The sequence below is a fragment of the Apodemus sylvaticus genome, chromosome 19 (assembly GCF_947179515.1).
Source record: "Apodemus sylvaticus chromosome 19, mApoSyl1.1, whole genome shotgun sequence".
Taxonomy (NCBI): Eukaryota; Metazoa; Chordata; class Mammalia; order Rodentia; family Muridae; genus Apodemus; species Apodemus sylvaticus.
Window position 1 is genome coordinate 8,496,878 of NC_067490.1, and position 25,031 is coordinate 8,521,908.

General features: G+C 48.7%; 1 protein-coding gene across 2 annotated transcripts in view; it reads left to right on the forward strand.

Moving 5' to 3' along the window:
• The window catches only part of Pde9a (phosphodiesterase 9A), an 87,938-nt gene that overhangs the window by 42,205 nt on the left and 20,702 nt on the right, over positions 1-25,031 (forward strand). For both annotated transcript variants that reach the window (XM_052163641.1, XM_052163642.1), the window contains exons 5-8: positions 13,102-13,156; positions 13,816-13,886; positions 18,347-18,431; positions 23,141-23,219. In XM_052163641.1, the coding sequence (XP_052019601.1) occupies positions 13,102-13,156; positions 13,816-13,886; positions 18,347-18,431; positions 23,141-23,219 (290 nt within the window). The remainder of the gene's footprint in view (positions 1-13,101; positions 13,157-13,815; positions 13,887-18,346; positions 18,432-23,140; positions 23,220-25,031) is intronic.

Genomic DNA, 25,031 nt, shown 5'->3' on the forward strand with positions numbered 1-25,031 from the left:
CCAGCACCACCCTTCACACAAAGACACACACTCATGCACACACACATACATGTGCATGCATGTGCACACACATGCACACTCACATGCAGGTGCACACACATGTACACACATGCACTGGTGCACATGTACACTCACATGCATGTGCACACACATGGACACACAAATACATACATGCACACATACACATGAGGGTGCATACAGACACACGCACACAAACATGCACATGCACACACACATGTACACACACACTTTTGCACATACATACACAAGCCTGAATGCACATGTGTGCACACACATGCACACTCACATGTGGGCACACACGGATCCATGCACATACTCATGGGAGTGCACACACATGCACACTCACATGTGGGCACACACGGATCCACGCACATACTCATGGGAGTGCACACACATGCACACACCTTCTGCTGGCCATGTTCAGCAGAACATCTACAATAAAACCCTTCCCCATACCATCAAGCAGTCATACCATCAAGTTATATAGGCTTGGCCTTGAGGACACTTGGGTTTGTGTGTGTGTGTGTGTAGTGTTGTAGTGCATGTGATGTGTATGTGTGTGTGGTATGTGTGTATGTGTGTGTAGTATGTTTGTGTATGTGCAGTGTGTATGTGTGGTATGTGTGTATGTGTGGTGTGCTGTGTGTGTGTGTGTGAGTGTGTGTGTGTGTGTGTGTGTGAGTGTGTGTTTCCACTGCTCCTTGTTACCTGCCCCCACACAGCTTCCCTGTCTCCATGGTTTTCCTTTCCCAGGCTGTCCCGTAGTTGGAAGCTCAGTTCCCTGCTGCAGGCAGCTTGGTGGCTTCCCGCGTTGGCAGTTATGAAGGCTGCCACTGTGCACACCTCTGCCCGGGCTCTTAAGAAGGGGAGTGGGGGTCAGGGAAAGAATGTTTGCTGTGCACCTGAAGTCACAATCACTCAGGCCACACAGAACAGGACAAACCCCCATCCCCCACCCCAGGAACAATGCCGTATACACACCCCATGCCTGATGGCTCCGAACCACCAAGGCAGTTGCCAGACATTGGCTTGAGGACATCAGAGTCCTTGGCGCCTTGGCCAGCTGATTACTGAAATGCCCTCTGCCAGGCCTTTGACTGCCAAGACACTGATTTCCCAGCAGGGCGAACTCAGCGAACCTGTGACTTTAAGAAGGCCAGGCAAAGTCACTGTTAATCATATAACTTTATTGTCCTCCTGGGTCATAAAGGAAGTGTCCCCCCCCTTCCCCCTCCCCCTGAATGTCAGTTTTATGGTGCCCATAAACAGAGAGCGGGCCAGTGACCCTTCCAGCCTTAGAACGTCCCCCCGGACTGTTCTGGAGGTAGACTGGTTGGAACGCAGCTGCAGGGCCTGCGAGAGGACAGAAGTGGGACAGGAGGTGAGTCTGGTCCCTCTTGGTTCCCAGGGCAAGGGCGGAGAGTCAGCTGGTTCTCCTGCACTCTCTGTTGGCATGCGCGCGTGCAATGGTGGGGGGGGAGGAGGGAGGCTGAGAGGGAAAATATTTGTACCTTCCGTTGACTTCAGGACCCCTGGGAGGGTTGTCTCTTTGAGTCTAAGGAACAGGGGCTTATTTTCCCTAATGTGGTGGCTGTAGTGGAGGTGGTGGTGATGAAGATGGTGGTGGTGGTAATGATGATGATGATGACTGCCAACGACATCCAAAAAGGAGAGCAATATCATTGTTTTGGTTTGAGTCTTGCTCCATTTTTGGTTTCGGTTTTTCAGAGCTGCTCAGAACCCCATCTGCTGCCTGCCTTTGAGCCCAAGGCTCACCGCACCACCTGAATAGAGTAGTTAGCAAGCCTCGTGGGGCCGTGGGGCCGCCGTGGGGCCGTGGGGCCGCCGTGGGGCCGTGGGGCCGTGGGGCCGTGGGGCCGTAAGCCATCACTACCTACCTGCCTGCCAGGTGAGACTTGGCAGTGCAAACCTTATTTTCAGTTTAGGGAAGGATCTCACTGTGTAGCTCAGGCTGTCCCCCCATTCACCATCCTCCTGCCTCAGCCTCCCCGATTGGAGGTCTTCAAATGTATGTCAGCACACTCAGCCCCTGGGGCACTTAAAGCTTTTTCTACAGGGTTCAGAGAGCTAAGATGTAGGTGTCCATGCTGACACCCAGGCCTTCCAGCTCCACACAGGAGACTGGGACAGGGAAGAGGGGAGATATCCAAACCAGCTCGGGGGTTAGGGCACAAAAACCAGGCAGTGGTGTTGCCGGATTCTTCTCAGTATGCAAAGAACTCGGAAAGGCCAGCCTGCTTACCCCAGATAACTCACCGCCGCGGTGTACAATTGTTCCTTGTAACAGAATGACAGACTTGCCTGGCTGTCCCTTTAACCAAATCTTTGTGTCCTTCTGCCACTCAGTGACAGGAGGCCCAGGCAGGGTCAGGAATTGTCTGAAACATAAACAGTTCCTGGAAGTGGGCGAGGCAGGGACAGGTTCCTTGAATGTCCCCTACAACCCAAGCTGGAGTCGGACTTAAGACTCAGCGGCCATGGTATGCTGCACGGGGAAACCCCGTGGGGGCAGGGCACCTATGCCATATGCACCTATGTGCCTACCAGCTGGATTCTGTCTGGGAACATCGAACCGGACACCCCTGTTGCTCCCCCAGAATTGACAGAGGTTTGGTCTATTCAGAGGTCTGGGGTTCTTTGGCTCCCCTGCTGTGTTGTCCAAACATCCTCAAAATGGGGGGGGGGGGGCTCTTAGATTGCCCTAAGAGTGTCCTAAAATGAAACTCAGCACTAAGATGCGAGATTCCCCAGCCCTCCCTCAGGCAGCCTTTATTGTGGACGCTTGCAGCCTCCGGAACTCGGCCCCAGCCAGCAGGAGCTAAGGGCAAGAAGCCACCTAGCCTGCCAAGGCTGTGTGCAAGCCTCCTCAGCCTGAAGGAAGCTGCTCTTTGGAATATGCAAGGTGCTTCCCTACCTTGGCTGCACTCAGTCCCCGGGAGTGCTCCCTGGAGTGCTCCCATGAGCTAGTTACACTCCTAGGAGCCTGGGCCAGCAGAGATTCTGCATAGCCTGATGCTCAGGTCCTGGAGTTTCCCTAGAAAACAAGTTGCTTGCAACCCTCCTGTGTGTCAGGCTTCTGCGTGACTCCAAATCGGTTAAACCGACTCCTCCCCTCAGACTCTTTTTAAAACCTCTGAGGTCCAGAGGGATCCCAAAGAGCTGACAGTTGCCTGCAGCCATGATTTATGGGCATTTTTGGCTATCGCTGACTTTTCTCGGAGCTTCTAAGATGTCCTCGGAACAGAATGTCTGCATGTGCTTAAACTCCTTCTTCGTGTCAGGATGTGCCGTGGAGCCTGGGAATTCTGCGGACAGGGTGTGGCTTCGTCATCAGGTTGGGAAGGATGAAGGCTTGGCAACTGAAAACTGTTGCCCCCCCCCCCCACCACCACCACCACCACCATCCAGGGGTTTTAGGCTACCTGAGGGGATGAATGTGAACGGTTTGTCTAAGCTCCGCCCCACAGTCACCTGGCAACAGCCAGGTGTGCCTGACACCCTCTAAAAGGGGCTGCTGGGCCCCTCCGCCCTCTCTTGCACTAGCCTTCTTGCTTTTGCTCTGTCCCCTCCCCCTTCCCCCTTTCTCCCCATTCCCTCCCCACTCTACTTCTCTTATATTCTTGTGTCTTCTCCTTCTCCTCCTCCTCATTTTTCTTCTTCTTCCTGCTCCTCCTCCTCCTCTTCTCTCTCTCTCTCTCTCTCCCCCCCCCCCTACTTTCTCTGCCTCTACTACCATCTTGACTCTCCTCCCCAAGTCCTGAATAAACTCTATACTATACCTTCGTGTGGCTGGTCCCTCAGGGGGGAGGGATGCCTCAGCATGGGCCCACGGAGGCACCCTTCCCCCATACCTGACTACACCTCCACCAGACATATTCCTCCTCTCTTTATCTTTTTATAAACACATCACTGAAGTTGAACAGTGCATGCTTTTTCTCATGTGGGAATCTATTCAGAAGGTAACAGGGACGTAAAAGAAAGAATTGTTAGGGAAGCAGTGGAAGGAGTGGGTGAGAAGACAGGTGTGCAACCAGAACTTGAGTGTGTTCATATGTGGAATTGTCGCAGTGAACACCCTTGATCTGTGCGAGTGAGCTCCGTCTATAATCATGACTGAACAATACGGTGGACAGACTCTGGATGCCCAGGCGGATGGGGGTGTGTGTGTCCTGAACATCCTGTTGTCCCAAAGACTGTGGCACACCAGGGAAGGGCAAGTCACCAGGGAAGAGATGTTAGGACAAATCTTGTCAGTCAGCCAGCCTTAGTGACCCTGGGACAGCAAGGTGGCAGTGACATTTACCAAAAGCCACACACTGCCCTGAGGATTCTGCACGGATTCCTTGCTTGCTTTCAAGCCCACTGGGAGGAAACAATGTATCCCTGTGATGAATGTATCCCTGTGATGGCTGGCAACACTTCTGGATCAGGGCTGTGTTTATGGACCTGTGGGTGGGCGGGTAGCTGCCTGTGCTACAGGCGATTTTTCTTTTCCTCGTTTCTCTTGAAAAGGAGTTCATTCTCCTCTGTAAAAACGCCCCCAGTGAGCTCTTTGTGCAGAGTTGTATCTATGTCACAGCCTGACTGTGACCCCGGTGGGTGAGCCACTCACTTTTTCTCTGAACAAATACCATAAGAGAACCATGGACTAAGGCTAAGGTTCAGCCTTAACGTAGACGGGCATACCAGTGTCTGCCCAAGCCCTGATTCCTGCTTCCCCCTGAGAATCAAATTCAAGTATAAAAATCCTGCTTCAAAACCCAAGGGATACCATGCCCTGAATCCAAAGGACAGCTCTTCATTAACTCTTTTTTGAAAAGATACTTATTTCGGTTTTATGTGTATGACTGTTAACTGAATAAATGCCTGTGTGCCACCTTGGTGCCTTATACCCGAGGAGCCCAGAAGAGGGCGTCAGATTCCCCTGGAACTGGTGTTACCATAGCTGTGAGCTGCCAAGTGGGTGCTGGGAATCAAGTCCGCTACACTCCACCCGGGGTCCTTTATCTCTCTCTGAGCCACTTCTCCTGGCTTCCTTATTGTGTGATTCCATTCTGAGGTGGCTTGGAGTTCAAATTCAGATACTCCTGAGAATCCTTCCCAGCTTACCTTGCACCACCTTGCAGCACAGGGACCCAGCTATGCACACCGGCACGCACCTGTGTGCATCTCCCTCCCTCAGCCGCATTCCTCGGACTGCGCTTTGGTAATCACTTCCTTTCTGAACTCATTCCTCCCAGACCCCTGTTGGTCACTAACCTGGGTTCACCAGATTTCTAATTTTGTCACTTAGAGCATTGAATAAATGCAGTCATACCTGTCATTTGGGGGATTATCTGCTTCATTAGGAACCAGCACTCTGATCCGTCCACGTGTTCCTATAGAAGTAAGTTCTTTTTATGGCCTCCTAGTGCTCCCTGTCCTCAGAGGAGGGTGGTTAGTTTATCCAGTCACACGTTTGTTTCTAGATTGGGACCATTTCCAGCCAGGTTGCCAACTCACAGGTGATTATGGGAGCGTAGATTTCCTTCCTCGACCCGGAAGGTCAGCTACTGTCAAACTTCTCCACAGAATCCCCACAACACCAGCAAGATATGAGTGACCCAAGTTAGTCCTCCCTGATCCTGGGTGTGGCCAGCCTTTTTGATCTTAGGATACGCATTCTGATTTGCCTTTCCTAGTGAATGTGGATGCCACCTAGGTCTCCTGATTGCACCTGTCTGCACACAATCAGTGTGTCACCTCTTGCCTGTTTTCAAGTTGTGTTGTCTTCTGCTGTGGAGTCTTGACAGCCTTTCACGCACACTGTATTCAAATCATGGTCAGAGGATTTGCAAATACTCCGCCAGACCAGCTGTTTGTCTTTGGGGGGCCACAGGGGAGCTCATGACTTATTTTTACTTAATTCATTTTTATTTTATATATGTATTTATTCACTTATTTTGGCTTTTCAAGACAGGGTTTCTCTGTATAGCCCTAGCTGTCTTGGCACTTGCTCTGTAGTCCAGGCTGTCCTCAAACTCAGAGAGATCCTCTGCCTCCTGAGTGCTAGGATTAAAGGTGTGTGTCACTGCCACCCTGGCTACTTTTTATTTTTATTTGTTTAAATATATCTTGGTCTTATATTTACTCCTCCACCACTTCCTTCCATAATCCCAGCCACCCACACAACATCATATTCTTTCCCTCTCTTAAAACACACACACACACACACACACACACACACCCCAAAACATGGAATCCATTTTGTATTGGCTAACTACTCCTGAGCACATGACTGCCTGAAGCGTGGTTTCAGGCTGTCTCTGCACCCCTCAACACTACCCTTCCTACAACAACAATTAATTTCGATCAAGTGGCTTAGTGATTTCCCTGAGTATTTGGGTGTCTCGTCTAGGAAGTCCCTGACTTCCTCCGCACTCTGCAGGTTGTGCCCCTGTGTGCTATGGTTTCACAGCCCATGGGCAATACATTTTGCATAAGTTTTTCGCCTGTGGAATAATCTATTTCCACAAAAGAGCTTGCCGTGTGTTTTTTTGACAGAAAGAAACTTAAGCCTGCCATACTGGGGTAGAGAGGATTGACATCTTTGCTGTGTCAAATTTACTAAGCCATTAACACGAGCTATTATTTACTTACGCATCTTTCCTAGTGACATTTCGAGTTGGGGCACATAAATTCTGCATGTTTTGTTATGTTTGTACCTGAGGCATGAAGCCTTGCTGAGTGACTATCTATGGAATTGAGCTTCTAATATAATCATTACCTATTATTAATATCGTGTGTGTATCTCACGACCTTGTTAAATTCACTTGTTAGCGGTATTTGTTTCATTTTGTAGAATCCTTGGAATGTTCTGTGTAGACAGTCTTGCTGTCAGCAGTCAAGGGCTGCTGATTTATTTCTTCCTTTCTGGCCTGGGTGCTTTTTATTTCTTATTCTTACCTTATTGAGCTAGCTTGAACTTTTGGCATTGTGTCAAATAGTAATCATGAGAAGCCCATCCTGCCTTGTCACACCTGAAGCTGAAGAGTTGTGTTAACTCTTTTATATTTTAATTTTATGTGTATGGGTGTTGTAGCTACATGCACATATATGTGCCGTGTGTATGCAAGTGCCCACCAAAGCCAGAAGGCATCCCATCTCCTGGAACTAAAGTTACAGATGGTTGTGAGCCACCGTGTGGTTGCTGGAAATCAAACCCATGTCCTTTGGAAGAGCAGCCAGTGCTCTTAACTGCTGAACCATCTCTCCAGCTCCTGTTAATGCTTTTGTAAAACCAGCTTAAAGAGGTTCCTCCCTGTTTCTGCCTCTCTGAGAACTTCATCTTGAATGTGTGTTGATTTTACCAGATACCTTTCTTTTTTTTAAATTTCTTTTCTTAAAGATTTATTTATTTATTTATTTATTTATTTATTTATTTATTTTACATATATGAGTATATCGTTGCTCTCTTCAGAAACACCAGAAAAAGGCATTGGATCCCATTACAGATGGTTGTGAATCCATTACAGATGTGGTTGCTGGGAATTGAACTCAGGACCTCTAGAAAAGCAGTCAGTGCTCTTAACCACTGAGCTATCTCACCAGCCCTACCAGATGCCTTTCCGTGACTTAATTAACAGGATAATGAAATTTTCCTGTTCTATGCCACCAATGTGGATTACATTGATTGGTTTTAAAACATTGGACCAAACTTGCATCCCTGGTACAAATCACATTTGACCCTCATGTAAGGTTTCCTTCTTTTTATATTGCTGAATGTGTTTTTAGTTGATTTTTCTTACTGAATTTGTGTCTGTGCTCAGGAAGGGTGTAGGTTGTGGCTCTTTATCTGTTGCTGCTGCCTTTGTGGATTTGGTATCAGACCCTGACAGCAGCCCCACAGAATGAACAGAGGCTGGCTATGGTGGTGGTGTGGGTCAGAAACTGGCTGCCAAGCCTGAACCCCAGCACCCACATAGAAGGCAAGAAGCAACTCCTGTAAGTCATCCCCAAATCTATACAGGTGAATGTGGCGTTCATGTGTATATACACATATTCACACTCACACTCATATACACACACTTGCATTTATACACATACACACATGCTCACATACACACACATGCTCACATACACACTCTCACACACTCACATACACAGTCACATACTCTCACATACATACACTCATATACACACACAGTCACATACACGGTACACATTCACATACACACATGCTCATACAGACACTCACACACTCACATACACAATTACATATACACTCATACACATTCATATACACCCTCTCACACACTCACATATACAAACTCATATACACACAGTTACACTCTCATACACACTATACACACACATGCACACATTCTCTCACATACATATGGCTCACAAACATACGCACACACACTTTATATACACTCACACACTCATATACACACACTCATACTCACATAGTCACACACACATACACTCGTATATACAGTCTCACACTCACATACACATACACACTCTCACACTCATATACATACACACACATACAATACTGATTGTTCGATGACTTCTGAATTTATATGAATACTCAGAGATCAGCAACTCGTGTAGATTCCAACTGCTGCTTCTTCTAAAGATTTCTTGATGAGTTAACCTAAGACCGCACTGCACCAAGGAGACTACAGAAGCTCACTGAGGCCCTGACAGGCTCAGGGAGGTCACTTCTCCTCCTGGTATATGCAGGCCTCTCAGAGGACCAGTCATTAGACTCCAAGTCTCTCGACAGTGGTTCTGTGGCTGACACTGAGTGGAGCTTCTAAGAGACACTATGAGAAGCGACACTATGAGAAGAGACACTATGAGAAGAGACACTATGAGAAGAGACACTATGAGAAGAGACACTATGAGAAGAGACACTATGAGAAGAGACACTATGAGAAGAGACACTATGAGAAGAGACACTATGAGAAGAGACACTATGAGAAGAGACACTATGAGAAGAGACACTATGAGAAGAGACACTATGAGAAGAGACACTATGAGAAGAGACACTATGAGAAGAGACACTATGAGAAGAGACACTATGAGAAGAGACACTATGAGAAGCGACACTATGAGAAGCGACACTATGAGAAGCGACACTATGAGAAGCGACACTATGAGAAGCGACACTATGAGAAGCGACACTATGAGAAGCGACACTATGAGAAGCGACCTTTCTTCTCACAGGATGTGAAGCCAGGCGGCCATGTGTTGTCTACACCCACTTGCTTGAAAGTGTTCTGGGTCTCAGGTAGGGAGCTCCATTTGAATGATTAGGAGACACAAGCTTGAGGTAAAGATGCCATTATTTAGGATAGACAGGTGCCTGTGGGCCACACAGAGAAGCCAGGAACACAAGATCAAAGGCAGCAGATGACCCATAGGTTGATGCCTTTATTGTGTTCTGAGAATTACCCCGTGGTTCCTCATGGGGAATTTTAATTGGTGATGTAAAGCAAGCAGACATGAGTTCTGAAAGGTCACGGTGTTGGTGAAATTGTTACTGTGGCATAGGGCTGCACGGTGTGTGCCGGGTGTGGGGACAGCAGGTGAGTCAGGTAGACTGTACCTAGCTGTCCACGGGGAGGTGGTCACCAAGAGGAAGTGGCTTAAGGCAGACATCTGGATTGACACCTGGGTAGACAACCGGATGCTGGGTTGGGGTGACTGAACCTGCACTCAGAGTGAACCCACGGGGAGTGTACGGTCACGTGACACCAGAAGGACTGCAATAGGCAGTAAAGCAGAGAAGGCTTAGCAGGTTGGTCTAGGCCAGCGGTTCAACCTTCCCAATGCTGCGGCCCTACAATACAGTTCCTCGTGTGGTGGTGGCCCACCCCCAAGCATAGAATTATCCCTTCGCTACTTCCCAGCTGTAATTTCACTACTGTTATGAATCACAATATAAAGATCTGGTATTTCCAATGATCTTAAGTGACCCTGTGAAAGGGTCATGACCCCATGAAAGGGCCATAGAGACCCATAAGTTGAGAACCGCTGATTGATTGATTCGGGGTTTTTTTGTTTTGTTTTGTTTTGTTTTTATTGTGTCCAGTCATAAACATTAGCAAATATATTTGAGGAAGGAAGGAAGGGAGGGAGAGGAGAGAAGCGGAGAGGAGAGAGAAAGGGAGGGGAGAAGATAGGAGAGAAGATAGGAGAGGAGGGGAGAGGAGGGGGAGGAGAGAGGGAGGGAAAGGAGAGGAGAAGGGAGGGGGAGAGGAGAGGGTAGGGGAGGTGAGAGGGTAGGGGGAGAAGAGGAGGGGAGATGGGAGGGGGAAGGGGAGAGGAGCGGTAGGAGAGAGGGGAGGAGAGGGGGAGGAAAGAGGGGAGGGGGGAGAGGGGAAGGAGGGAGAGAGGGGAGGAAAGAGGGGCAGGGGGAGAGGGGAAGGAGGGAGGAGAGGGGAGGAGGCATGATGGCTGAGACTGGTGCTCCCAGCACGTGGGAGGCTGCAATTTAAAGATAGCCCAAGTTAGAGGCCAGCCTGGGCTATGAACCAAATCCTGCCAAAAGCAAGGGAGGAAGGGGACAGAAAACATCCGGCAGTAGGTTAGACCAGGCAGTAGGTTAGACCAGGCAGTAGGTTAGACCAGGCCCTGCTCCCTGCATGTCAAACGTCCATAGGAGGGAGTGCTCAGCTTGCGGCTGAAGACGCCCAGAGGTGGAGTGTGGTGTCCGCACATGGAAACGTCCTTCAGGCTCACATCAACACGCCATCCAGCACCAACTGCACGACTTCCTTAAGGGACTCCATGCCCCCACCTGTGCCAGCCCAGTGTCACCTGGCCACATGCTGCTTGAAATGCCATCCTCGCGGCTGATAACCCGATTTGCTAATTTTGGAGTTGTTAGGGGCGTTAGCCTGGTGGCAATTGTTGTACTTTCATGACATGCACCCCAGCCTCCTCGGTAGACTAAGACAGCAGTTAGACACAGGAGGACACGCACAGCACACCTGGGAACCCGTGAGCCGGCGGCTGCTTACATCAGGATGGAGGTGGCCTGTGGAGGGAAGGGGGCTGAGGGAGGCCAAGGAGACTTCTGGTGCCGGCCATAATCTGTTCCTTAGACTGAAGATGTCCAAGATCTGAGGGGACAACACTTCTTTCCCGTTATAAAATTAATATATAAGTTCAGGGTAGAAAATAAAGATTCTCCAAGGCATCAAAGATCAGAAAATAGAATCCCATAAACAAAAGATAACTACTGTTGGTGTTCTGGAAGGTTCCTTCCCAATGTGTTTGAAAAATAGAAGCATTCTATACTATGTTTCAAAGATCATTTGAATGAACATTTGGTTGTTTGGTTGTTTGTTTCTCAAGACAGGGTTTCTCTGTATAGCCCTGGCTGTCCTAGAACTCACTCTGTAGACCAGGCTGGCCTCCAACTCAGAAATCCACCTGCCTCTGCCTCCCAGAGTGCTGGGATTACAGGCGTGCGCCACCACCGCCGGCTATAAGTGCTTTTTCTTGAACATATGTCTATGTACTGCGTGCCTGCCTCAGACCCGTGGAGATCAGAAGGGGCATTTGATCCCCTGGGACTGGAGATTTATATTGATGGTTGGCTGTGAGCCCCCCACGCAGGTACTAAGAGTCAAACCCCGGTCCTCTGCAAGAGCGGCAAGTGCTCTTAATTTCTTTAGCACCTAAAACCCACTTTTTAAGGCTAATAACGGATGTTAACTTTATCTGTTGGTTTTTATTTTGTTTTTAGGGTCAGGGTCTTGCTGTGTAACCCTGGCTGCCTCTGCCTCCCAGACATGTGCATTTTTAAATGATTATTTAGTTTTTTTCCTCTTCTTTCCATTTTAGTCAGGAGCTTGTTGTGCTGCTAAAGCTAACCTGAAACCTTGTTCTTCTTGCCCATCTGACTCTGCTAACTCCTGCCCCACCCTCCCATATACTGGGATTTAAAGGCGTGCTGAGCTGGATTTGTTATCAATAGTAGAATATGAGTCTACAGTACAAATACATGATATTTAATTTAATAAATCCTGAGGCTGGCAAGATGGCTTTGTGGTTTAAGGCACTTGTCAACAAGCCTGGTGACCTCAATTTAGTCCCCAAAATCTGTAATATGCCTATGTCACAGCTGCCCGCCACCCGCTCCCCCCACCCCCACCGCTGCCACCACCACACACAGACAAGCTGTGCTGATTTCGTTATATTAAATGATGCTGTGGTGTGTTATCTTCTCTGTATGTTTGTGACCATTTGCTAGAAAGCAGGCACTGGGTGGAAACACAGGAACGTTTCTTGGCTTCTGAGTCCCATTGACGGACAGTTATTGAAATATTGTCTTAGCCGTGCTCGTTTGGTTTGCTATGTTTTGGTTGCTGGTAAGACTTAAACATCAGGCCAACAACAAAGAGTCTATGAATGCCTTTATAGAGTCTCTGACTTTGGAGGCCATGAGGGAACGGTTAGCTGGGACGCAAAGCTCTCCCCTTCTCAAGAGCACAGATAGACTCACTTCAAAGGGTGAGGTCACGACCATCTGCAAGTCACAGAATTGGGTTGGTCAGGAAATAGGAAAGAGACAAGTTATGATCAGCCTGGGATCTGAACCTTGTAAAACCAACCACCCAGCCCAGTTTTACAGGGCAGACCAGAAGAGGCCAGGCCTACTCCACCCAGCCCGCTTCCTCTCTGCAGGCCCATCCTGAGAACACCATGTTTTCACTCAGTGGTGCATTGACCCCACTCCGCCACAGTAATTGTCCCCATAAACTGAGTTCCGTGAGAACACTGCCCATATTTAGAGCCCCCGAAGCCTGCCTGCCTTATCTAGCTGCAGCAGCTTCTGGAGAACATCAGCCCCAGGACCACTGGCCACGGACCAGGACGAGCAGGCAGCAGACAAGAGGAAAAACCCAGGGAGGCCCTGCTACCCATGGTGGGCAAGCCAAACATCCTTCTACAGTGGCAGCTGTAGCTCACACAGGGATCGGACCCTTAGCCACCTGCCTGTCTCCACGTCTGTCCTCCCAGCCCGTGCTACACCCATTTCTCTTCTTTGGCTTGTAGAAAGAGAAGAACTTATCCAGGGTGTGCTGGCCCAGGTGGCAGAACAATTCTCCAGGTACCGTATGTTCTCTGTATAGCCTTTCCAGACTCACGGGAGCTGGCCCTAGTCATAGTCAGTCCTCTGGAGCTTTTGGGGCTAGCCTAGCTGGGCACGTCTTAGCAAACCTTCACCATATCCCCCAAACCATGTCCAGTGGCCACTTGTAGAACATGAGTTCTGGAGGTGGCAAATCCGTCTGCCTCTGTTCTTCTAAAGCTGGGAGCCATCTACAAAACACCCTTCTACAAAGGAGCGTTTCCCACTGAGATGCTGCTGTGGGGGTGGAAGGCTTCCCTCTAGTTTGCCAACACTTTATAATTCCGTTGTCAGTTTCCCAAAATGACTTCTGATTGGTATGCCATTGTCACTTAGAACCAAATGATTGAACCACCATAGAGCGTGGCAGTACCCCACAGCTGCCCTTACTGGTGGGCAGGATGGGGCGGGGCGGGGTGAGGGCATGGGTGAACCCAGCGTAAGTCTACTCAGAGAGGCCAGGACCAAGTAGTGATAAGATCAGACTTAGAGACATTATGCATTCTTTAAAAGCACTTCCTGCCGTCGTGGTTCCCCTCCCCAGCCTCCTTGGAGACCTCACCCCAAGCAGGGGACTGTAAACGTTGGCTGGTCTGGGTCTCCTGTTTTATCTTTTCTCCCCGCTGTTTTGCCCCCAGAGCGTTTAAGATCAACGAGTTGAAAGCTGAAGTTGCAAATCACCTGGCCGTGCTGGAGAAACGGGTGGAATGTGAGTAGAGTGTTTGTTTTGTTTTTCCTTTCTGCTTATGTTGTTTTGTAACCTCCATCGGAATTAGCCGCTTGAGAACAGTGATTGAGTGGGTCAGCGCTGAAGGCAGATGCATCCTTTCTGTGTGCCGTCCTGATTTCGACAGAGGCTGGACAAAGGCAGATCTAAGCACACGTTTCTGTTTCAAGCTCAGCTTGTATGAAGCTTTGTCTATGCACAGAACACAAACCACAAACCCAAATGGCCAATGTCTGGCCCAGTAGAACCTCTCTCCATAAGGCAGGGCAGTGGAGGGGGTAGGGTGGGAGGAGGGACCTCTCTTCACACTCCTATACAGCTTGCTTCTGCAGAGTCTGGAACGTGTGATGTTTCAGTCCCAGTTTCTGACCACTGCAAGCAAGAGAGAGTCAAGTCCAATTTCCATTCCGTTTCCAAAGAGCCAGCCAGACTCGGGGAGGGAAATAGCTTCAAGTCACCTCATCTGTAGTGACAGGATCAATGGAGGATCAATGCTTCCGCTCCACAGGCCCTCGGAGCCTGCCTCCCCTCAGCTCCACAGTCACGCGCTCTGTCCCTGTCAGGCTCAGCCTGGTGATATCTGGGCGCCTGATTTATTAACTTGGGCAGGGTAAACAAAATTCAAACAGGAGATTAGCACCCCTGAAGAATATGTAGCTGACTCTATGCATAAGACAAAATGGATGGCTTTTTGTTTTGTTTTGGGTTTTTTTTTTTTGCTTTGTAATTGCTTCTCATTTTTTTTTCAAAAAAATTTTTTTTTCTATCATGCAAGATCTGGCTCAGCAGAATAAGGTGATATACATTTTCCATCGTGTCAAGTGCATTGATTGGCTTTCCCCGAGTTAGCTGGTCTTTTGGGTCCTCCAGACTATCTTGTCCTACCTGGGGATGGTAAGGAGTCACAGAAAACTTAGTGACTGCCAGGCAGTGGTGGCCCACGCCTGTAATCCCAGCACTCTGGGAGACAGAGGCAGGCAGATTTCTGAGTTCAAGGCCAGCCTGGTCTACAGAGTGAGTTCCAGGACAACCAAGGCTATACAGAGAAACCCTGTCTCGAAATAACCAAAATCAAACAAAACAAAACAAAACAAAAAAAACGTTAGTGACGGCTTCAGCAATGGGCACACACAGGAAGCGTGTGTAAGTCACAGCAATGCCCACTCCAAGGTGCTAGAGGAGGTGTCAGTGGGGCCGGCTCCTCTGGGATCTGAGGGACAGTGGGTTCTAGGACTCCAGGCCAGCAATCCTTTCCACTGCCTAGCTGGGGTCACGACATGCCTACAGCCTGCTCCTGTCTTCTAATAGCTGCTACCGTTTCTCAGTACACCCTGTCTGTTTCTTGTAAAGACGCTGCATTTGGATCCAGGGGCTCCCATTTCAAGTTCTCTACCTTATATCTGCCAAGGATCTTTTGTTGAAATCAAGTGATATTCCTGGATCATGGCCCTGGGTGGCTGGGCAGGCTGCCAGGAAAACACACCTTGAGTCACTGCTCCATACAGACACACAACCATGCACAAGCACAGACACCAAGACACGGACAGAAACCACACTCCGAGGCATGTGTGCATATGCAGGCCCATCTGGGTGTCATTAACTGTTATCTGTGTCTCAGGCTAAGGGACATCCAACTGTAAACCCCCACACCGCGCTGACCTTATTGTGAATGGAATTTCCTCCTTGCTCTTTGACCTTAAACCAAATACACGTTTCTCCTCTGTGACTGTCAGCGCCCCCCCCCCTTCTGTGTAAATGTTTAGCTTTTAAGGAGTCTGGGATTACTGGTGGGTCAAAGGTGATTTCATAACCGTGGAACAGCCTGGCCCATGCCTCCTGTCCTGCCGGCAGCAACTCACGTCCTTCCTGGCATGCTGTGGTGGGGACACAGGGCATCCCTGGCCCGTCCACTCTTTGTACTCGTGCCCTGGACCTAAACCAAGACCTAAACATCAGTGTGGGCAACAGCCAGCCAGAGCTGACAGCTGAAGACAGAGGTAGACACTGGGTAAGCAAACAATCCAGAATTCCATACTGAAGCAAATGGAACCAGCCTTTCCGTGTGGTGCAGGAACTGTGCCTGAGGCAAGCCTTAAGAGCGGTCCCAGGAGAAAGCCCTGAAAAGCAGCTCTCTGCCCCCTCTTTGAGTGAAGCCCCTTAGGTTTGCAGATAGGAGAGAGAGAGAATATGCCCACAGGTCCTGTGAGTCCTTATTGTGAAAGAAGGAAAAATTGCCTTTAGCTACTGCTAAGACTGGTTTTTTTTTTGTTTTTTTTTTTTCCACAAAACCAACATCTATTTCCCTTAGGAATTCACTCTTAAATTGTTTTTTGGTTTTTTTTTTAATTGGGAGGTACAGAAGCTCACAGAAACCCTTTCTGAAGTTAGAGCTGGAGAAGCCCACGATTAAGAACGCTAGCTGCAGTTCCAGATGACCTGGGTTTGATTTCCGGCCACCCATTCATGTGGTAGCTCCCATCTATCTGTAATTCCAGTTCCAGGGAGGGCTCCATCACCTTCTCTGTCTTCTTCTGCAGGCATTTCCCCTCTTCTGAAGTCCAAATGCACTTCCCATGTTTCCAAAGCAGATAACTCCGCAGGCCAGCATGTCAGAAAGCCTACATTGGTTGTGTCACCAGGGCACTGGCAATAGCAAATGGGTCAGGGTGACCTCTCCTTCAGCTTGGAGTATCTGTGCCTACCCATAGGTCAAGTTTAAGAGGAACAAGGGAACCTGTCTTAGTTAGGGTTTTACTGCTGGGAACAGACACCATGACCAAGGCAACTCTTATAAGGACAACATTTAATTGGGGCTGGCTTACAGGTTCAGAGGTTCAGTCCATTGTCATCAAGGTGGGAGCATGGCAGCATCCAGACAGGCATGGTGCAGGAGGAGCTGAGAGCTCTACATCTTCATCTCTGAAGGCTACTAGAAGACTGGCTCCCCAACCCACCCCACATGGTTAGGAGGAGGGCCTTAAAGCCCACGCCCACAGTTACACACTTCCTCCAATAAGGCCACACCTCCAAATAGTGCCATTCTGTGGGCCATGCATATTCAAACTACCACAATACCCTAATAGATGAAGCTTGGGTCACGCCATGAGTCCAGTGGCCTTCCACCATTGAAGGCCTTGCAATTTGGCGTACCTACCTACCCCTGGGAACAGGCTTCCTTCTGTAGGATCTGATGGTAGAAGGACTGAATGGGGCCGGTGATGAACAGCCAAACACCAGGTCTGGTCGTAGGTCATGCCTATAATCCCAACCCCTTACAAACCAAGACGGGAAGACATCAGAGCCAGCCGGTGGTACACAGGACAGCCTTGTCTCTCACACATGTGGCAAGTGGAATCTGCCACATGTCTCCTTGGCTCTATTGACTGAAATGCAATCTGCTCTACCTCACGTTCGGTCCATGTCCCAGAGGCAAGTCTTTAGCCTGCAAAAATGCAACCAACCAAGTTTAAATAAGACTGTAGTGGCCAAGACTGAAGGGAACCCCAAGGGTGCCTGAGTGATGTGATGTCCTCAGAAGAATGTCCAGTGGCCTTCAACAACTTCTTGGGGTGCCTGTGATACAAGAAAGCATGAAGAACCCCATGCAAAAGGAAGGGTGACCGAGCGGGTGGCCAAACATGCCTAGCTTCTATGTTCCCCTCAGCTTCTACCTAGACTTGTCCCCAGGCTGCCACCGCCCTGTCCCCAGACACTGATTCCTAAGACTTTCATTTTGGTCTGCACAGATCAGCCTTGTATGAGAAGCGTAGAAGTTTTTCTGGCCCAGAAGCAAGCCACCGACCCAGAGCTAACCATGTCCCTTTGTGCAAAAGAGACATTGTCCCTACGAAACCCTATCCCGGGTTGTCCATTACCTTGGGAAATTCTGGAAAATCCAAAAGGAGGCTGAGTCACACCAGGCTGCCTTTGCACATGCACCCAAACTGCAGGTCCTCTTCTTGGGTCGGAGCCATCATCAGGAACCCACCAGGTCCCCAAATGGCTTTTTTCCTGTAGAAAGGGTCATACTGTGTTTTTAATCAATTATTATCGAGAAAGGGAATCACTCACACTGTGGGTAGTGTCCTTTGGCAGGAAATTGAGGTGCAGTCATAAAGTAACAGACAATTTTTTCTCTTCCACAAGAACCCAGCTTCCAGCACTGAGGGAGCACACAGGCTACGGGCGTGTTGGCAGGCCCACTCATCAGTCAGTTAGCTGGGACCCCAGGGCTAGGACTGAATCTGACCCCGCTCCTCCTTGACTTTTGCCTGTTTATTTCTTGGCTGATGGAGCAGTGAGGGAACCCCAGATATAGTAGTGTGGGAAGGTAGAGAAGTCTTTGCCACAAACCAGCATCCTTCTGGGACCCTCAGCTGCCAGTCTGGCAAGGCCCCTCTGATGACTTCGAGTGACCCCTGTCTGTGTCTCTTTGTCACCAGTGGAAGGACTGAAAGTGGTGGAGATTGAAAAATGCAAGAGTGACATTAAAAAGATGCGGGAGGAGTTGGCAGCTAGGAACAGCAGGTAAGTCTGTGTCCTGAGCCTGCGGCAGCTGGTCCTGGACAGGGTGCGGTGGAAACTATGGGATGGGCTGTGGTTAATGTACCTTGATCTGGTTCCAACACGGGTGACACAGCCTATTGTATCAGAAATCAACTACTCTATCCCATTTTCTTTCCTTTCCATTTTTTAAGATTCATTATATATATATATATATATATATATATATATATATATATATATATGTGTGTGTGTGTGTGTGTGTGTGTGTGTGTGTGTGTGTGTGTATGTGTATATATATATACATATATATATACATACACATACATATGACATATATATGTATATATATATATAATGTGTGTGTATGTGCATGCGTGTGCATGTGTGCTCTATCTTCATGCACATAGCAAGAGGGCATCAGATCCCATTACAGATGGTTGTGAGCCACCATGTGGTTGCTAGGAACTGAACTCAGGACCTCTGGAAGAGCAGCCAGTGCTCTTAACCACTGAGCCATCTCTTCAGTCCTCATCCTCCTGTAACCTCATTTTCTTAAAGATTTATTTTTATATCTACGGGTGTTGCCTATAAGCATGTCTGTGTCCCACTTGCAGGTCTGGTGCCCATGGTGGCCAGCAGAGGGCATCAGATCTAGAACTAGAGTTACAGGCGGTTGTGAGCTGCCATGTGGGTGCTGGGAATAGAGCCCCAGCCCCCTGCAAGAGCAGTAAGTGCTAGTAACTGCTAAGCTGACTTTCCAGACCCCTAGATTTTCTTAGAAAGGGATGGGGTTTGTGCCTGGAAAACGTCTATACATGCAAGGAAAATAACTCCCTTCCAGAGCCCTGTGTAACAGTAAATTCCACACTTGAAAGAATTTGGTGTCCATTTTTTTGTTGTTGTTATTTTGATTGGGGTGTGTGTGTGTGTGTGTGTGTGTGTGTGTGTGTGTGTACATGTGCACGTGCATTTAGCTCTGGTTGTCCTGGAGCCTACTATGCAGACCAGGCTGACCTCAAGCTAACAGAGATCTATTTGCCTCTGTCTGGGATTAAGGGGATGTACCACCATGCTCAACTGATACCTGTTTTTAAAGATAACAGTAAAAAAAAAAAAAGGTATTTGGTTTGGTTTTTAGTGAACAAGTGCCCAGTTTTTATCCCCAAGTCTCCTAGTTCCTAAGCGTAGCCCCCTCTGTCAGAGGAACAGAGTGGGTACTGAGTAAGGACCAGCCTGAACAAATGATGTCAGTCATCTTAGGACCCCAACATCAGGCATTCTGGAGACAACACTCCTCAGGCTACCTGCTGAGAGTAGGGTGTGTCTCTTGCCTGCAGGTAGGGGATACTGGGAAATCTGGTGGTCCCCATGGACTCCCACCATGATAGACAGTCCGGTTGTCACAGAGAGGGCACAGTATAGGGAAGGAAGGTGAATCATGGTATCCTACAGGGACCATGTCACAATCAGGATCAGGAGTGGCTAGCTGGTGTAGAATTAAGGTGATCTTTTTTCTTTTTTATTAAAGATTTATTTAGTATAATAATAAATAATAAACAATATAATATACAGTACACGGTATATAATATAATAATGTAATATACAGTACACTGTAGCTGTCTTCAGACACACCAGAAGAAGGCATCAGATCTCATTACACATGGTTGTGAGCCACCATGTAGTTGCTGGGCTTTGAACTCAGGACCTCTGGAAGAGCAGTCAGTGCTCTTAACTGCTGAGCTATCTTGTTCCATTAGATTTGGGTGAAGGCAGGGCAAAGAATCTTGCAGCCATAGGAAATTGAGTGGTCAGCTCACTCCTGTTGCTCCTGTGAAGGTAGCTCTTCAGAGGACAGGAGAGTCCCTCAGGCGTGACCTCTAAGAAGAACCAGAGTTACGTGGGGGGCAGACACTCAACTGAGGCTGGCGGAGAACCAACGCAACAGCCTCTGACCCGAGACCTCACTCAGCCTGGGATCACCCCAGAAGGCATGGTTCCCAAGACCAGGTAGGGGCAAGTGGCCTCTGTGCCAGCCTCCATCAGCAGTGCTGGCAGCCTGCCTGTAGTGGGCTTTTGGCTTGTCTCGGTGACAAGTGTGCCTTTGTACCCCACAAGTACAGTTTAGAGCTAGCAGAGACACAAACCAGAGCCCTCTAGTGCCTCAGCAGGATCGTAGAGACAGCATTCTCTGGAGACAGTGTTGGAGGCGTCCCTTGTAAGGAAGAGACGGGCCAATGGGATGTTAGCAATGCCCACTAGAGGGTGAGATACTCAGGCTGTGCCTCCAAATGAGCAGACAGGTGCGAAGCTCTGGCCTGCGGTCTAGCCTGGGTCTAGTCCATGCCTAGTCCTGGTTCAGGCACCTGTGGCCACTTTTCTATCCAACCCGGTGCTTTAACGTTCAGGATGCAGGATGGAGAATGTGGTATTTGTGGTACCTCTTCCATCTGACAGGTGGAAGCAGTCCATTTTTAAGTACTTAAGCACACTCAGAAATCAAGCCCCCTCTCCCCTCCGGGATGAGGGTATGTAGTCTCACCTAGATTGTGGAGAAAGGTTACACCCTTGAGGGGTACAGGTACCACATTCTTCCCTTCTTTAGGGAGCAGAAGGAATAGGAGACCAGGTGAGGTGGAGCCTAGCCCTACACTCATGAGCCTGAAGGACAGACAGACATTTGCTCACTTTTGTACACACCCTGACAAGGAACTGGATGTACCAGACCTCCCTGGAGACAAGAGACGGGACATACACGGTCCTAAAGCTCACTGAGGTTTAGGTTAGGAAGGGAAGAATATCAGCAAGGCCAGCACAGGGTAAGGCAGAAACAGAGTGTTGACTGAAGCTTGAGCTTTGTAATCTCTGCATGTGTCTCAGACAAATGGCCTTGGCCATGAACCGAGCCCCAGGGGGATGGGAGGATGGGAAGCCCAGGAAATGAGGCAAAAATGAGCTCCAGACAGAACAAAAAGAAGAGGCACTACGCCAGCTGCTCTGCCCGCTAGAGGATGCTGGTTCCTGTAGCAACGGGGCTCCATGGGAAGTGGTGGCCAAGGCAGGGTCAGCAGGCACCCAGCAGCCCAATCTGCCCCCAAGGCCTCTGGCTAGGAAGGAACTGGATTCCAGCAGTCAGCATCGTGCCTGGGAAGGACGTCCATATGCTTCCAGGGAAGGCAGAAGACAGAATACAGAACAGTACCGGGGAGGGGGGATGCGTGTTTAAGCCAGGCTGAAGGAAAAACAATGTGACCCTACACAGCCAAAGGCATAGCCAACCTCAAACCTGAGCGAGTGGGCTTGTGGTCAGGGTGGAGATGGCTTCACTTGGACATTTGATTGTGGTTCCTTTTGCTGGTTCCTATAGCAAATCCTATAAGTTTGCTAAATCTGTTAGAATCCCCTTGGTACCGTGACTGTCACAACAACCTGATAAGTTTTGCAAGTGGTGCAGATGGGAGAGAGGCAACCAAAGGCTGTGTTTCAAATGGAGAAGATTTATGATTCTGGGCTGGGAAACAGCACAGGCTCACGGGAAACTCCAGACAACCCAGCTGAAGGCGGGGGTGGGGTGGGGGTCACTGGTTCCATTGAAATCCATTGCAAAGCCTGGTTCCTGGGTTCCCCCACCCTCCCAGGTGTGGTCATCTAGTTTTGAAGGAAACAAAGAAACTTAAATATACTGTTCTGTGATCTTTTTTTCACTTGTAACGTTGTAAAAAATAAGTAGAAACAATTAGAACCCTCCAGGTCTTAGATTTTTTTTTTCTCTTTTTCTTAACCCAAATCAAGTGTCATTGGGAAAGCTCAAATGTCTTAGCCATGCGTGTCATCCATGCCTCAGAACCTTCTGAAAGGACACTCCAAGGTGTTCTCAGAGTAGCTTCCAGGGTATGGGGCTTAGGGGGAAAATGGATGACTGTGGACTTCAGGACTTCTCTTTGGTTTTCTCCTGTGTTTGTTGTTTTGTTTTGTTTTGTGAGTCAGGATCTTCTACTATAGCCCGGGGACTCCGGATTCTTCAACCTCATCAGCTGAGTGATGACCTCACACACTGTCACATCCATTCACATCTTCAAGAATAAAAATGTTTTACTGTAAGCAGGATAGTGCTGGCACATACATTTAGACCCGGCACTCAGCAGGCAGAGGCAAGCAGATCTCTGTGAGTTCAAGGCCAGCCTGGTCTACAGTGTGAGTTCTAGGATAGCCAGGGCTACACCGAGAAAACCTGTCTCAAAAAAAAAAAATTGTGGGATGTGGTTCAGTTGGCCCTGACTTCCATGACCAGTACCATACAAACTGAGGGTAGTTAGGCACCTCTATTATCTTACCAAGCAGGAGGATCAGAAATTCAAGGTCTGAGGCCAGCCTGGGTCACTTGAGATCCTATCTCAGAAATAAAGCAAAGGTAAATAAAAAGAGATTTTTTTTTTTTACTTGTGCCACTTAAAAAGATTTTATAGAAGTTAAACTAACCATGAACTCTGGCTGCATTAGCATCTGGCTTTATGGGTATTTCCCATTTGCAGATTAAGAGCCAAACATCTCACTGTCTCTGTGACTGAGGACAAATCCAGCTGGGTGGGTCTGTGCATTCCAGGGCTGGGGCTATGGGTCCTGGGGCTGGCTGGTGGCTAGGTGCTCCATTTGCTTGGATGCCCCAAGCAGCACACACAGTGCCTCCAAGCCAGAGCACACCGCTGTAACCAAGTTCTCCCTCTGCCCTCCAGGACCAACTGTCCATGTAAATACAGTTTTTTGGATACCAAGAAGTTGACGCCTCGACGTGATGTCCCCACTTACCCCAAGGTGAGATAGATTTCTGGCCCAGGAGGCAAATTGAGCTCTGTGTCCCCCAGCACCAGAACACGGGAACTCAGGTCTGGCCCATCACCCCGCACAGTGGTAACAACCCTGTTCTGTCCCTGTCTCTGACTGAGGAAGGATGGGAGGTTCTCGGGCAGGATATTTTTCTCTTGGACATTTGTTTAGAGAACTGATTCCAGAGCAGGGAGGTAATGGCCCTTCTGGCTCCCTCCCGGGCCTCGCAGCTGACAGTAAAAGACATCTGCATGCAAACATTTCCACCAAGGAACTTTAACAAGGTTCTTTAAAATCTGCATTGCTGATTCTCCTGTTCCTAAACAGAGTTCTTTTTTTTTTAAGTTTATTTTTTTTAAGATTTATTTATTTATTTTATTTATACGAGTATACTGTAGCTATCTCCAGACACATCAGAACAGGGCATCAGATCCCATTATGGATGGTTGTAAGCCACCATGTGGTTGCTGGGATTTGAAGTCAAGACCTCTAGAAGGGCAGTCAGTGCTCTTAACCGCTGAGCCATCTCTCCAGCCCCTGGACAGAGAGTTCTTATGAAAAGCTTGGCACAGAAGCTTTTGTGAGTTTTGAAAGAAGCCAAGCCTTGAGTTAAGTTATTTTAGATGCTTCCTCTTAACTCTAAGCTCGCTGTTACTCTGCGATTAGGCTGGCCACCCACAGGTCCTCGTGGAAACCCCAGAGGTCCATGGTGGCCCCAAGTCAGTGATTTGCTCCACCTGGGTCCAAGCCATACACTGAGTTATCATCCCAGACATCAATACCTTTCCACAAGGGAAAATATGGCCCAGATCCTTCTGGAGATGACACAACCCAGTCCTGGAACAACCTGAGCTGGCCTCCACACCAGTCCCTTCTTAAGAAAATGGAGAAGGCGAACCCACATGGCTTCTTACTGCTGCCTCATGTCTAGAATATCAACCTTGATTCCTACAGTTCCCTCTCAACCTTAGTCCCCAGTGGAACTGACATTCAACAAGGCCTTCATCAACCAGAGTATGATGTAGCTCAGGGCTGATTCCAGGAGCCGTTCCTGTCAAGGCAAACCTCTCAGAGTTTCTCAGCAGAGATCTGAGCTCACGCTGAGTGGTTTCCTGTCTCTTCAGGAAACCACTTCACCTGATACAACTTTTTTTTTGGGGGGGGGGGCTTAAGACAGGGTTTCTCTGTGTAGTCCTGGCTGTCCTGGAACTCACTCTATAGACCAGGCTGGCCTCGAACTCAGAGATCCATCTGCCTCTGCCTCCCGAGTGCTGTGATTAATTAATATAACTTTTACTGTTGAGATCTAATTGACAGTTGGGAGATCATCTTCTTAGAATCCGAGTTCTGACGAACATAGTCATGAAATTGCTATCGTGACAAATATAGAAAATAATATTTCATTTATTTATTTATTTATTTATTTATTTATTTATTCATTTATTTATTTTCGCTGCTCCTCACATCCCCCTCCCATCACAGAGTTCCCTATCTCCCCCATCTCCTCTGACAGGGTGCCCCCGCAATATCCCGCAACCCTGGCGCATCAAGTCTCTGCCCCATTAGGTACATTGTCTCCCACTGAGGCCAGACCAAGCAGCCCCGTTGGGGAATGGGTACCACAGTCATGCTACAGCTTTAACGACAGGCGTGCCCACCCCCTCGTTGGGCGACACACGTGGAGACTGAGTTGCCTGTCTGCTACACTCGTGCAGGGGCCTCGGTCCAGCCCACGCATGCTCCTTGGTTAATGGCTCAGTTCTGAGAGCTCCCAGGGGTCCGGGTTCGTTGACTCGGTTG